Raw genomic sequence first — 13,515 nt, 5'->3', positions numbered from 1 at the left:
GTGCTGCGTGGTCAGCATATGCCAAGTGGGGTTCCCCCACAGGTGGTCCTTGCGCCCACCCCAACTGTGTCCATAGCGCTAAAAGCCCATAGGGGAGGCTGAGGCCGGTGGTCAGGCACGGTCACCGGCTCTCTTCTGCGCCACTGCAGGCCTGGACAGAACCTGCTCCTGAAGCCGCTGGACCAGCTCCTCTACGTAGACCTTGAACAGGGGTACAGGGTCCTGAAGGGGAGAGGTCACAGTAAGGCTCCACATAGCCCAGGGATGGGGCTCTAAGAAGGGTGCTAGGCAGCTGCCTCTGGCTGAACACAGTCACAGAAGACCCCTTGCCATCCCAAAGGGCAACCTAGCCACAAGAACAGGACTGCTCTCTCATGGACACCAAGGGTCACATGCCTACCCCTGGCTTCCCTGTACTGGAAACCATCACAGCTCTCAACTATTCTGGGAAATAGACACAAAAGGAAGATCCTAAGGGATGCTGGGATGCCAAATAAGTACCCAGGGCCAAAGATCCCTGAGCATTCACGGGAAGAGAGACAAAGCATGCCATGCTTCCTCAAAGAAACAGGAACCAATTGTTCGGCAGGATTTAGGTGTGGCAGTCCCTAAGTGTTAGTCTTTCTTTCCAAAGCGGCCCCCACCCCCACCTCCGACCCAGCACCCATCCTCAGAGACCTGTGGTCAGCCAGTACACCACCAGAGCTCACCTTTTCCTCCAGAAGTCTCTGTTTCTCCACAGCCTCCTCCAGAGTCAGGCCGACCCACTCAGCCTCCTCCTCAGGGATGACAAAACTCTGAGAGAGCAGAAAGAGGGGCTCCGTGAGGCACAGGGCCAGGCCAGAAGCCTGGAGCAGCAGGCAGGATGGGGACACTCACCTTGTACTTGTCATAGATGGCTGCTCTCCGCTCGGGATTATCAGGGTGGAGCTGGGGGTCCTGGCGTGCAAGCCTCAGCAGCATCCCTCGCTTCAAGTCCATCCCAAACTTGGAGCACAGGTCCTCCTTTGGGGTCTGGCAGAAGATTCACATGGGGCCGGGAGCTACAGCAGACTCTCACCCACCCAACCCATCAGCTGGCCCTGCAAGTTCCTCTTTTTGCTGCTGGCAGCCCTAAGCTACACCAAGGCAGAACTGGCTTTGGAATCCAGCATCAGCATCCCAGCCTACATGGGTCAGGCCCAAGGCAACCCCAAGAGAAGGGCAAGAGGTGGCTACGACCATTCAGCTTAGTCAGCAGCTCACAACGAGTGACCTTTCTGAAGGCAGAAAAGTGCCCACTGGGGTTGCTCCAAAGAGGACTCGATTCATGGGGGTTTTGCTAAGGCTTGTAATGGCTACCCTGGGGGCCATGTACTCCCCAACGACCCCATGCAATGCTGCTCTGCACTTCCTTCGAGTCTGACAAGACTCTCCTGCACTAACCCCTGCTTGCCTTGAGGATATAGAAGTCGAATCCGTAGGCCTCGTCAATGAGATCCAAGGTCCTCATGGTCACAGACACGGTGAATGTCTTGTCCAGGATTTCACTGTAGAGCTCCCGAGTGAACAGCTGAGGTTTCCACACTTTCTTCACCCTCGCCGAGAGCTGAGTGTACAAGAGACACCTGTTGACTGTTTCCCTACCGATCGAGTGGGTCCCAAAGCACCTGAGAGCTGGGCTATGTGAGCCCTGCTCTCTCTCTCCCTTCTTCAGAGGCTCCACAGAACCCTTGCTGCTACAAAAGGCTCCTGAGGCGCGGGCCAGATAAGGCTCTGCCCCTTGTAAACTGTCCGGATCCGAGCATCTGTCTGTGATTTTTATGTGGAAGATGAAACGGTGTCCTGTCCCAAGAACTAGGCAAATGCTCATAGAAACTGGCAGGTAACAACCAGATTTCACTTCTCCCGCCTCTTCAGTACTAGCCTCGAATCTATCCTTCATTTTCTCTTCTCTGTGGGGCTGGGAACTTGAACCCAAGATCTTAAGTACACTAGGAAAGCAGGCTACCACCCGGCTCCACCGCAGCCCTACTCTATCCTTTTTCTATTTTATTTTGTTTTTCGAGGCAGGGTTTCTCTGTGCAATAGCCCTCACTGTCCTGGACTCTCTTTGTAGACCAGGCTGGTCGAACTGAAGAGATCCGCCTGCCTCTGGAGTGCTGGGATTAAAAGCGGGCGCCACAACGCGGCCCATCCTTAGTTTTGAAGGGTAGCTGATCAGGACCACACCACTTCAGGATCTCACTAGACGTTGCCACTGGGGTTTTCCAAACCCTCGCCGCTTCACTTGTTAGCATGTTCCGTAAACAGAACGCTTGTTGGCCAGGCTGAGGGTCTGCAGCCCCCAGGGGAGAGCCTGCCCAGCAAAGCATGCAAAGCCGCCAAGATGGCCCGCACCCACCTTGTCGTTGTTGGCGTATCTGTAGCCCAAAATCAAGCCCTCTCCACCCCATAGTCCCTGCTGGGACTCTGGAGGGTAGTGAATTGGGATGGGTACGTCCTCAACGCGCTCGCGCTGCCCATTCTTGGGGTTGATCTTGAACTTAACCCCGTGAGGTTTGTAGTGTACCGGGGTCGGCGTCCGTTCTTCTTCCAGCGAGCGCAAGAAGTGGGCAGGCAAGCGCGCGTAGATGCCTTCCCGCAGTCGCAGCTTCTGCCACAGGTGCACAGGGTACTTGTGCAGAGGCATTGCAAGACCCTTCTACCCCTCTGAGTTACGCGCCCGTTCCTTCCGGAACCGGAATAGCGTCGCCGAACGTGTAGCTTTGCTCACTGCCGATTGGCAGTAACGCCCATCCATCTAAACTAATCCTCCGCCTTCTTTAGGGACCATGGAAAAATATCTGCTGAGAATGCAGTGGTTCAAGGCACCGTCTGCCAAGTGCAGCTCAGGAGTTCTCCGGCAGCTTTGGCAGTCCTGCGGCAAATTGCTACCTTGGGTCCAGCCTCCCTTTCCCTCCAGGGATGCAAGAAAGAAAAAGAAAAAGAAAAACAAACACACAAACAAAAAACCACACACAAGTAAAACACTCATTTGGTTTGAAAAATCATGGTAGACTATTAAATTCACTAATTACAAAAAATATGCCTTCATATCTTAGAACAGTAACATTTTACCCCCTCCCCCCAACAGTATATACATGTCTCCCCCTTTCAGGGGCTGAAGTGTGCTTTGGTGGCCAAATAAATCCCAGCACTCCGAGCAAGTGGGCCTCTCACAGTGGGGCCAGCCTCATAGGGACAGGGCACCACTGCGCTGTCAGCTCAGAGATCCCAGGAGACAACAGAAAGATTGGGCCAAGGCTCCAGAACCCACTCCTCAAGCCTCTGTTGATCCTTCGGATAAGGAGGGCACACCAGTAGGGCTGTGTGTGTCCTCTGGAGCACACACATCATACAGCTGAGCAGCTGGCTCTTCCCCAGCTCCTGGGCTCCAACAGAGAATGAAGGACAGTGCATGGCACCCCAGGGTCCTAGCAGCTCTCTGAGGACCTTACACTCTACCACAGCAACTACAGCAGCAGGGCATCTCCATGCCAAGGCAGGCATTCAGGGGTACATGCTGTCAGATTTAATGGACTCGGTGGACTCAGCCTTTCATCACAGCTTCACAAAGAAATGGGACAACAGGGATCCTTCATCTATATCTCCAGCCGTAAGAGGGTGATCTGCTCACACATGGTACCCGTGGTCTCCAGGTGGAAGCGCCTGGGACCTACAGAGGAGGCAGCAGCAGCCACAAAGATTTGGGGGTAGAGGGGTCCTCGCCTCTGGAGAAAGAAGCCAAGGGTCTCAGGGCAATTTTATTCAGATGGGAACCTGGTTGGGGGCTAGACAGGCACCTCTCTCGCTCCTGTCCTAGCTGAAGAGGTCATTAGAGTGTCATATGTCCACGAGCCAGCCACGTCATGTCACTGTGTACAGCTCATCCCGATCGTTCCGGCAGATCTGGTAGTGACAGGGGAACTTCTGCAAACAGGCCCAGGACTCAGCCTGCTCCTCTCGTGGCGGCAGAAGGAACGCTGCACCACCAGCCAATAGGATATGCCAAATGCTGTGGGTGTAGTAATAGTTCTCACTCGTCATCATCGAGGTGTAGATGGTGATGCCCACACAGGCCATGGAGATGCCAGGCAGGAGGTAGAAGACCCAGCGCTGCCACGAGGTAGGGTAGCACTGATGCCGGTGCCCACAACGGTATATCTGGAGTAGACAGCCACCTGAGTGTCAGTGCAGGCTAAGCGCAGTTACAGTTCCCAGGGGTTATGGGGGCCTACCTAGATCTAGGCAGCAGAACTGCCTATGGACTCATGGCTGGTGGTCCTCAGGCCAAGCCCACAGGCACACAGCCATACTAGGGCTCTATGGGTGGCTGCTACTAGCTCTGAGCAGATGTGGAGTTCTAGAGCCCTCCCAGCAAGAATGGGATTGTAGCCAGATTGAAGGGCCTGGCTCTCTTCTCCCTGAGTCTGAACAAGAGAACCTGTGTGCCCTGTTGCTTACCCACATGGAGGCCATGATCACAAAGGCAAAGAGACAAGGCCCCATCAAGTTCCAGATGCCTCTGCGATCCATCTGCAGGGACATGGCAATGACCAGTATGCCCAGGACAAATAGGACCTAGGAGAGACACAAGGATGGTTTGTGGGGTCATAGGAGACTTTGGGTGAATTCACATATGGCACAGACACAGAAGGTACTGCTGGCCAAGCACGATGGTTACCCTTAATCAGTTTCCCACTATTCTGGCACCTCTGCCAGTGCCTTTTAAATTTTTTTATTTTTTGGTTTTTTTCTTTCTTTCTTTTTTTATTTGTTTGTTTTTTGTTTTTTCAAGACAGCGTTTCTCTATGTAGCTTTGGCTGTCCTGGACTCACTTTGTAAACCAGGCGGGCCTCGAACTCACAGCGATTGCCTGCCTTTACCTACCTGAGTGCTGGGATTAAAGGTGTACAGCACGATGCCCAACTACTGCCAGCTCCTTTGAAGTGTTATTGGCAGATTCTGCCCCAATCCTGATCAGCTACCTGGGAGGGAGGTGCCCTTCCTCTAGCCCCTTTATTGTGTCCAGAAAACCTTTTGAGGAGTGGGTGGTGATGCCCACTGCTAATGGAGTCTTGTACACACTTGCATGATGCTGCACACCAAGCCTTCCAGGGTCTCTCTCATCAGGATGGCCTTATATGATCCCTGGGATGGGACCCCATGCCTAAGTTTCCATCAGCACATCTGCCTACAGCCTGCAAGATCATACCCTCAAGACTCAGCCTACCGGATCCTCATACTTTGGAACTTTCCTTGCCCATTCTTTAAGATGATAAGGGTGCCCCTGATGGGCAGTACCCAGCCTGTACAGAGAGGACACAGTTCACAAGAACCAAAGAGTCATCTCTACTGTCCAGCTGCTGCATAAAGTCCCCAGAGTGGCCTCAGACAAGGAACTCAGGAGATAGCTGAGTCTTTTCAGGGAGGCCTGGCTTGACTCCTCTTCGAGATTAGGGTCCTGGACTTTCACAATCCTTCCGGGAGTGCTCTGATGGCCACACCTCCCTTTCACCGCTTTCTACGACTCCCTCCAAGAGTGGCTAATCATCGTATGTCCTTTCTGTGTTATCCCTCTTTGCGACTTCACATACTGTATGTGAGGGCCTCGGCTTCCCTAGTGCCCAGGCTTGGCATCAGGAGCCACTCACCTGCTTCAGGATTGTCTTCAGACGGGCCATGCAAAGAATGGTGACCCAGGTGGATGCCCCAGAGCCCAAAAAGTCGCAGAACTGTAGAGTGTCATAGCTGAGGATGCATAACACTGCCTCCCCCGGCTGATCACAGGCGTGGTAGAACTGTGAGGAAAGGCAATGAGCAGCAGCCCTGACCTCCTCACCCAAAGTTCCCCCAAGGCGTAGGGCCAGCCCTACCGTGGAGAAGAACATGGTGTAAAAGTAGACAGAGGCCTCAACCAGGAAGGAGCGGTGCACTGACACAGCGATGGGGGCCAGGAACATGAGGTTGCTGAGTGTGAGCAGAAGCGCTGCTGCCCTCTGCTGGGCTACAGTCTGGGCCGTGCTGTTGTCCGTGCAGCTCCACCCGCGCCAACCTAGGGGGCCACACAATACCCAGGTGTGTGCTAGAAGTGGACAGGAGGCTTCTGAACATTAGGGTCCCCTTCCTCAACCAGAGGGCCTAATGGAATCCACGGGTGTGATAGGAAGAAATAGGTACCGATAGAAACTAGCAGAGAAAAGTGTGAGCAGGCTTGGGCAAGTGGGCACAGCTGTGGGCAAGGTGGGACAAGCATATGCAACCACAGAAGGTATGGTCAGGTATGGCCAGGTATGGCCAGGTATGATCAGGTATGATCAGGTATGGTCAGGTGTGACCAGGTAGGGTCAGGTGTGACCAGGTAGGGTCAGGTGTGACCAGGTATGGTCAGGTATGGTCAGGTAGGGTCAGGTATGGTCAGGTAGGGTCAGGTATGGAGAAGTAAGGATAAGCATAGCTGGTACAGGCAGGCATGGACCATGGGAAATAGGTATGGATGACTGTGTGTAGACACAGGTAAGTGTGGCCAAGTATGCCCTGCTGTGAGCATGAAGAAAGATGTGTGAGCAGGTATGTGTAGGTATGGGTGAGTTGGTGGGGACAGATACAGAGATATATGGACATGTATGCACCGGCGTGGCACGCATGCACAGATGGAAACAAGTGTGAATATGTAGAAACTGCCATGAAAAGTGTGGATCAATATGAAGCCACAAAAATGTTTGTTGTTGTTTTGTTTTGTTTTTGTTTTGCAAGACTTTATTTTCAAAACAGAAACAAAACAAAACAAACCAGTTCTGGCCAGGCACGGTAGCATATGCCTGTAATCTCAGCACTCAGGGAGGCAGAGCAGGTGGATCTATGTGAGTTCCCCTGGTCCACAAAGCAAGTCCACCCAGCCAAGGGTACAGAGAGAAACCCTGTCTCTTGGGTGGAGAGATGGCTCAGAGGTTAAGAGCACTGACTGTTCTTCCAGAGGTCCTGAGTTCAATTCCCAGCAACCACATGGTGGCTCACAGCCATCTATAATGAGACCTGGTGCCCTCTTCTGGCCTGCGGGCACAACACTGTACATGTAATAAATAAATCTTTAAAAAAAAAAAAAAAAAAAGAAAAGAAAAAGAATGCTGGGCGTGGTGGTGCACACCTTTAATCCCAGCACTTGGGAGGCAGAGACAGGTGGATCTTTGTGAGTTCGAGGCCAGCCTAGACTACAAAGCAAGCCCAGGGCAGCCAGAGCTACAGGGAGAAAACCTGTCTCAAAAAAACAAAAAAGAAATGTGTGAGTAGTAGGATAAGGCACAGACGAGAGTGGCCAAGGGCAACAGTTGTAGGTACTGTGTGGGTATAGACAGTCAAGGACAGGCAGGACGCAAGCAATGCCAAGGTCGGGAGGCAAAACCTCCCTGCAAATGTCTCAGTGTCCATTACACCTGGACTAGAGGCAGGAGGAATTGGGGGGGGGGGGGCACAGGGGAAAGTGGGAGGGACTTTTGTCTCTGTCTGCAAGATCATTCTCACCTGCTTTGCAGCTGCAGCCTGCATACAGATAGCCGTATCTACGGAGCAGGAGGCACTGGCCATAGGGCCCACAGTCATTCAAACAGGGCACCAGATACAAGACGGTCTCCACACGAGCTGCAGCCCGTTCACAATCCCTGCAAAGAAGCGGCCTGAGAAGGCTGGTTGTGGCGCTCTGCGGGTTATTCCACCACTAGGAGGGCTCCCAAGGCCAGAGCTGAGCCCTCCAGGCTCCAACAGCTGAGGCACCCCCTTTCCCCTGCTAGAGCTGTTGGGAGGGGACAGGTAGGAAAGGAGAACCCCTCTTAACACACAGATGCTTCCCACTCTTTGTTGCTACCAGCCCATGTCATGTTGCCCAGGCCCAGATTCACATACTCAGGACTCTCAGGGCACACAAGCTGCAAGGAGAGGTACCAGTTGTCTGTCTCCGGATAGGGGATGATGAGGTTGGCCATGTGAGATGAGGCACTCAGAAACATGGGATAGCCCTGGAAGAAGGCTGCATGGGGTGGGAGGGCCTGTCAGAGGTGGCTAGAGGGGGCCAGTCGGTCTCTACACCAAAACTGCCTGCCCAGAATACCTGTGGTGCAGTTGAGTGAGCTGTTGAAGCTGAGGAAAGGTGAGGCGGCGTTCACGCAAGCCGCTACCAAGGTGCCATTTGTGACCTCTGTCTGGAAAGGGAAGTAGTGCAGGTTAGCCATGGTCGGGCTCGAAAAAGACATGCTCCATACTTTTTCGCAGGGAGAGCTCCTGGTAACCCAAGGGTCGTTACGGTCCAAATTCTCCTCAATTAGCTCTGGTTCTAGCGATTCCCCTGCCCCTCAGCACAGATCGAATTATGATCACTTCTGACAGGGACAGGGCTGCACCTAGGGGAAATCTTCTCCCCTCAGGTGGCTCCCCTTCTGGCCCATGCTTTTAGTGTCACTCCATGGCCTGACAGGCCACCTCACCCCAGTCTAGATGCTGAAGTCACCCTGTATATATTGTGAGTTAAGCCCAGGCCACAAGCAACTGCAGACAGCTTCAGTAGGCTCTGGAGGGTACCTGGTTAGCCCTCAGGAGGATGATGAAGGAGCCTCCGCTGTCCATGCCCGTGTCAAGACGGAGCTGCATCACAGAAGGCATTCTTGAACGTACAGTCACGAAAGCCCCATTCAGGGGCTGGAAGTGTATAGACACCACGTCCGTGTCCTCCCTCAGGACTGGGTAGTTCAAGAGACAGAAGGGGCCACTGCCTACCCCGCCACTCCTGCCCAGTTCCCAGTGGGCAGAGCTTTGGGACATATAGCCCGCAGAGATGTCATAGCTCTGGTTTGGGTTGCTTTGCACAAGACGATGGACCGTCACACTCCATGGTCTACACGCTGTCAAGAAGACAAGCCAGAAGAAAGCTTGGAGTTTTGTGGGAGGTTGGCAGAGCCAGTTCACCCCTCTGCCCACATGTAGCCCACCTGTAAATTCAGCTTTAGCAGTGAAGATCACTGACACGTGAGATTCTGCCAGGCTCTCAATTGTCACTTGTAGCCACCGGCCCCAGGGTGGTGAGGACAGAAGCAAACGGCAAGATGGAGTGAGGCCAGTGCAAGTCAGCACCTTTTGGAAGTTTCTAGGTAGGGTGGCTGCACCCACCATGAGACGTACTGGGCATCCAGGGCCCACGCTGGACGCACAGCCCTGTAGTTCCAACCGAAGCTCCTGGGTGTATTCAGGGACAAAGATCCTGTGGCAAGGTGGCGACTCAGACTCACTAGCTCATACTGAGCACTTACTTCCTCTAATCTGCTTAGGGAAGGTATCTGGCCCCTCTTCCCAGAATGTCTCTAAGGGACAGCCTTCTCGCCTGCAAGATGAGATGGTGGCACCACCCACTCTAAACCCAGTTGTTGGGGGGAAAGGACAGACTTGGCCTCCCCAGTTCTTTACTCACTTGAGGTAGCTGGGCTGGGAGAGCAGTGTCTGTGGGAGCGGGACATCAGGCTCTAGGATGGAGACGTCAACCACCCTCACGGCCAGCATATCAGGCTGGAAGGTGTAGGCACAGGTAGGAACGAAGTCCTGGGAGAGAACAAGGCAAGGAGTGAAACAGTCAGAGAGCGCAGGAGATGGGCCAAAGGAGGAGATCTCTGTCAGAGAACAGAGTCGAATCTACAGTCATGCAACTAAGAGTAAGGTCTGCCCCAGTGATGGACAAGAGGCTGCTCCTCCATGCATGGGGCAAGGGGGAGTGTGTGTGCGGGTGTTGGCCTCCATCCTGGGGAAGTCAGTCCCCTCACCTTCACCTGGATCTTCTGGGATGAGGGAGGGAGGTGAGCAACCAGGAACCAGTCCCCAGGGGCTGGGTGAGAGATGTTAACAGAGGTGTTGCCTAGCAGCATGGTACTCAGCAACGTCCTGATGTGGAAGGAGGCATGGCTCAAGGTGTTATCAGGGAAGCTGGTGCCCAGCGGGTTGATGACAGGAGGGGCGCCATAGCGGAAGTGCCTGGAAGAGACCAGGTCAAGGGTCAGGGTCGGGCAGGCATTGGCACTAGGGGCAGAATCCTGGGGTACCTACACTGTGATTTCTACGTCGGTGCATGAGGGGCCTCCCTGGGACACATGCAGCAGCCAACGAAGCAGCACAGTGTCTGGGGGCACGCGGAAATGGAAGAGCCGGGCGCTGCCATACCAGCTGTAGAAGGACAGCTTCTGTGGGGCCTGTGAGAAGTGCTCAGATACCAGCCCAGCCTCTACAGGGAAAGAAGGTGATGGTCAGGTAGGTGGGGCCGACAGGAAGAAGGAACTTCAATATCAAGTCTTAGACCCACTCTGAACTTTGTCGCTCAGACTTTGCCCGTAGCCAAGGTAGCAACTGCAAATAGTCTGCAGTGATCAGAAGTTTCTCTTCTGCCTCCTCCCCCTAGATGGCCACTGCCTACTCACCAGGGACTCCGCCTTCTCACACTACAGCGACTTGACTGGCAAACAGTGGAACTGGTAGCCCCCCCCCCCCAGCACCCACCACCTTTGGACGGACACACCCAGGGCCCATCAGCTCTCTTTCAGCACCCTGGTTAGTCAGTTCCACCCTCTGCACGATATCCGGTACACCCAGGCCAAGAGATGGAGACTGAAAGACAGCAGGAGGCACTCTGGAAGGAGATCCCATCCTGCTAACGTCTGCCTTGATCACTGGACCACAGCAAAGGCTTCTCCCACCTCACCCCCTCTGAACTCCCCAGCACGTAGGGAGGCTTAGGTCTCTCCAACCTGTTATGACTTGGGACACAGCCAGATCCCCACCCAGAAGATCATGATAAGGAACTACATTCCAGAAGGTTGGACAGCCATAAGAACCGGTGCCCCCTCTGTTGCAAATGAGTGAGACCTCCAAATGACCTCAGGGCATACACCCATGCACAGTGGTACAAGACAAAGCAGAGGACCAGGCAGATAAACTTCCCAAAGCCCCAGACTAGGGCACCACGTGGCCTCAGGCCCTGCATCAGCTTACAGGCTCCAGCTCAGGCCTTGTGCCTATTTGATCTTAGGTGTCCCTTACCTCTCTAGATCCCTGCATCCCCAAGGCTAGGCTAAGGTAGACTGCTTGTCCCTTTGAAGTTAATGAGTGAAAAAGTGCTTTAAGAGAAACACAGTATTATCTGGCATCCTTCCCACTCAGGAAACCTCCCTTTGCCCCACTGTGAAAGGGGTGCCTGGTTCCCCCAGGAGAGAGAGGAGAGGGAGTCAGGTGAGCAGCTGGCTTTCTTGCCAGTCACGTGATTCCTCCCAACAGAGACACCTGGAGAAAAGTCTGCTGGAAGGAGGCTAAGGGAGTTGCCAGGAAGCCTGGTGTGGGGGCAGGGCAGAGCGACGCGTGCGCGCGCGCGCTCTCTCTCTCTCTCTCTCTCTCTCTCTCTCTCTCTCTCTCTCTCTCTCTCTCTCTCTCAATGAGAATTCCAGGCTCTTTGGTATCTGCAGGGCCCATTCACCAGGTAGAGAGGCCTGAACGCCAGGAGCTGCAACAGGCCCTAAGGTGGTGATATGATAATGAAGCAGAAAAATTGTAAGGCACACTATTGCTCTCTGGACTGAGGCTGGGTAGAGTCCCCACCCCTTAGGTCACCCTACAGTGTGCAGCACTCTTAACCTGCTAAGGAAAAAGCCTTTGGGCACCACAAAGCCTACGTGAGGGAGGAACTTGAAACAGAGCTGACATCGTGATGTGCACTCTGCCCCACACTTTCCAAACCCCAGCAAATGTCAGAGATACGGCCCACCTACAGATCAAAGCGACCATAGCTATAGAGCCACTTGTCCCTAATCTAGCAAGTGACCCTCACTTCGGCCCAGGGATGGAGGAAGAGGAGCAAATAGGATGTAGTACGGAGCAATTTATCACCGTTGCTCTTCATTTCAAGCTGTGCCAAGCTCAGAAACCAGAAGGAACAGCCCTCAAAGAAACAAGAGCTCAGAGGAGCAATATTTCAAAAAGGGGAGGGTTGGAAACGGGGAAGTGGAGTCTGCATCAGGAACAGTCTAATGAATACACAGGCTCTGGGTGGCACAAAGGACCCCCAGAGCCTTATAGGCGACGTTGGACAAGGAAAAGGTACTTATCCTTCCCATTTCTTTCTTTTTTTTTCTTTTTCTTTTCTTTTTCTTTCTTTTTTTTTTTTTTAAGACATGGTTTCTCTATAAAGCCTTGGCTGTCCTGGCCTCACTTTGTAGACCAGGCTGGCCTTGAACTCACAACGCTACGCCTGCCTCTGCCTCCCAAGTGCTGGAATTAAAGGCGTGCGCCACCACTACCCGGCCCATTTCCCATTTCATAGTCTACCCCTATCCTGGCCCAAGCTGAACCCAGAGGGCTAAAGAGCTGACTCCTTAAACTGTAGTCAAGACGCTCCCACTTACACAGCGGAAATGCAAGGCGCAGCAGGAAAGCTCCCTTACAGGAAGGATAGACCCTTTCACTACATCCATTCTGGTCAGCCAGCTTCTTTGGGGCCAGCTGGCAATACAGTCGGTAAGAAGCAAAACCAGCAATCAAGAGTGACCTTCCTGAGACTGGGGTATGAACAGAATGCTGGCTGGACCCCTAGTCCAGGGTCTGTCCAACTTTCTCCAGCTCTACCCTGCTACCACATGACGGCCCTGGCGCTACCACGGTTCGACTATTCTTCGGAGATAGGTTCCTCTACCTCCCAGCACTTAGGTGCCACAGTCGCGCCCCCAAAGCACGGGGGAGACGGACAGTAGGGTACGTTCCAATTGAGCGAACTCAGCGGGCCCGGAACAGAAAAGCGGACTTGAGGGGGGTTTCTGCCCCGGACGCCCCGCAGGGGGCGCAATCCAGAGTGAGAACCTCCTTTTAACGCCGCGGCAGGTGAGCGCACAGGTGCCCTCCGTGAGTCACAATCCGTCCCGCCCCCCCCCCCATCCGCCCCCTGCCCCCGGCCCGCGTCGCCGATGGCGCTGTAGGCCCGCGTGGGCTCACCGCTCCTCTTGCTGTTGCCGGCGGCGGCAGGCGGAGGCCGAGCGAGGAGCAGCAGCAGCAGCAGCAGCAGCCGCAGTAGCGGCCCGGCCGCTGCCTCCCGCGCTGTGCCCCCGGCCCCAGCCCGGCCCATGGCTCCGCGCTCGGCCCGCGCTACCCCGCCCGCGTCCCGCGCCGCTCGCCCCCGCCTGGGCAGCCACCGCCGCCTCTGCGGCTCGCGCCGCTGTCTCTGCCCGGAGGTCCCATGGCTCGGCTAGACCTGCCGCCAGCGCCCGGGGCACTTCCGCCTCCGAGGCCCCGCCCCGCGGGGAGCCGGCCAGCTGTCTGGGTCCCTGAGGATGCAGGACCGACCGCGTCACCTTGGCCAGAGGGGAGGCGTACAGCAGGGGCCCAGGAGGGTCGCATTTGGAGGGGACGCGGATTCACGGTCCGTCACGCAGCTTGAGGGGACGGGCAGCACAGGATGGAGGGTCCTGTGGAACGCTTTGGGGT

The 13,515-nt window shown here is 54.7% G+C and overlaps 2 protein-coding genes across 2 annotated transcripts; both read right to left on the bottom strand.

Annotated features, from left to right (window-relative positions):
• Mrpl28 (mitochondrial ribosomal protein L28) lies at positions 1-2,736 on the bottom strand. The gene is made up of 5 exons (XM_051167904.1): positions 2,384-2,736; positions 1,436-1,588; positions 880-1,014; positions 711-797; positions 1-222 (listed from the first exon to the last, which is right to left on the bottom strand). Exons 1-5 carry the CDS (start codon positions 2,669-2,671, stop codon positions 112-114), a joined length of 774 nt encoding a protein of 257 aa, XP_051023861.1. The 5' UTR covers positions 2,672-2,736; the 3' UTR covers positions 1-111.
• A 660-nt stretch (positions 2,737-3,396) lies between these two features.
• Pgap6 (post-GPI attachment to proteins 6) lies at positions 3,397-13,171 on the bottom strand. Its single transcript, XM_051167665.1, has 13 exons — positions 13,027-13,171; positions 10,102-10,276; positions 9,822-10,029; positions 9,476-9,603; positions 9,000-9,268; positions 8,593-8,912; positions 8,126-8,216; positions 7,921-8,044; positions 7,543-7,679; positions 5,898-6,076; positions 5,676-5,822; positions 4,486-4,602; positions 3,397-4,185 (listed from the first exon to the last, which is right to left on the bottom strand). Exons 1-13 carry the CDS (start codon positions 13,154-13,156, stop codon positions 3,889-3,891), a joined length of 2,322 nt encoding a protein of 773 aa, XP_051023622.1. The 5' UTR covers positions 13,157-13,171; the 3' UTR covers positions 3,397-3,888.
• Between the last annotated feature and the right edge of the window lie 344 nt (positions 13,172-13,515).

This window comes from Acomys russatus, chromosome 25 (assembly GCF_903995435.1).
Source record: "Acomys russatus chromosome 25, mAcoRus1.1, whole genome shotgun sequence".
In the NCBI taxonomy this organism is placed as follows: domain Eukaryota; kingdom Metazoa; phylum Chordata; class Mammalia; order Rodentia; family Muridae; genus Acomys; species Acomys russatus.
The sequence above is the reverse complement of the archived record's forward strand: the minus strand, read 5'-3'. Positions and strand labels throughout refer to the sequence as shown.

What these genes read in the sequence shown, in the direction of transcription:
- Mrpl28 (XM_051167904.1), bottom strand. Translation starts at nt 2,671, where the DNA reads ATGCCTCTGCACAAGTACCCTGTGCACCTGTGGCAGAAGCTGCGACTG. An exon ending in TCGACTTCTATATCCTCAAG is followed by an intron (nt 1,015 to 1,435) that starts GCAAGCAGGGGT and finishes ATCTTCTGCCAG; the next exon opens with ACCCCAAAGGAGGACCTGTG. An exon ending in AGAGACTTCTGGAGGAAAAG is followed by an intron (nt 223 to 710) that starts GTGAGCTCTGGT and finishes TCTCCCCTTCAG; the next exon opens with GACCCTGTACCCCTGTTCAA.
- Pgap6 (XM_051167665.1), bottom strand. Translation starts at nt 13,156, where the DNA reads ATGGGCCGGGCTGGGGCCGGGGGCACAGCGCGGGAGGCAGCGGCCGGG. An exon ending in ACCGACGTAGAAATCACAGT is followed by an intron (nt 10,030 to 10,101) that starts GTAGGTACCCCA and finishes GGTCTCTTCCAG; the next exon opens with GCACTTCCGCTATGGCGCCC. An exon ending in CCCAGAAGATCCAGGTGAAG is followed by an intron (nt 9,604 to 9,821) that starts GTGAGGGGACTG and finishes GTTCTCTCCCAG; the next exon opens with GACTTCGTTCCTACCTGTGC.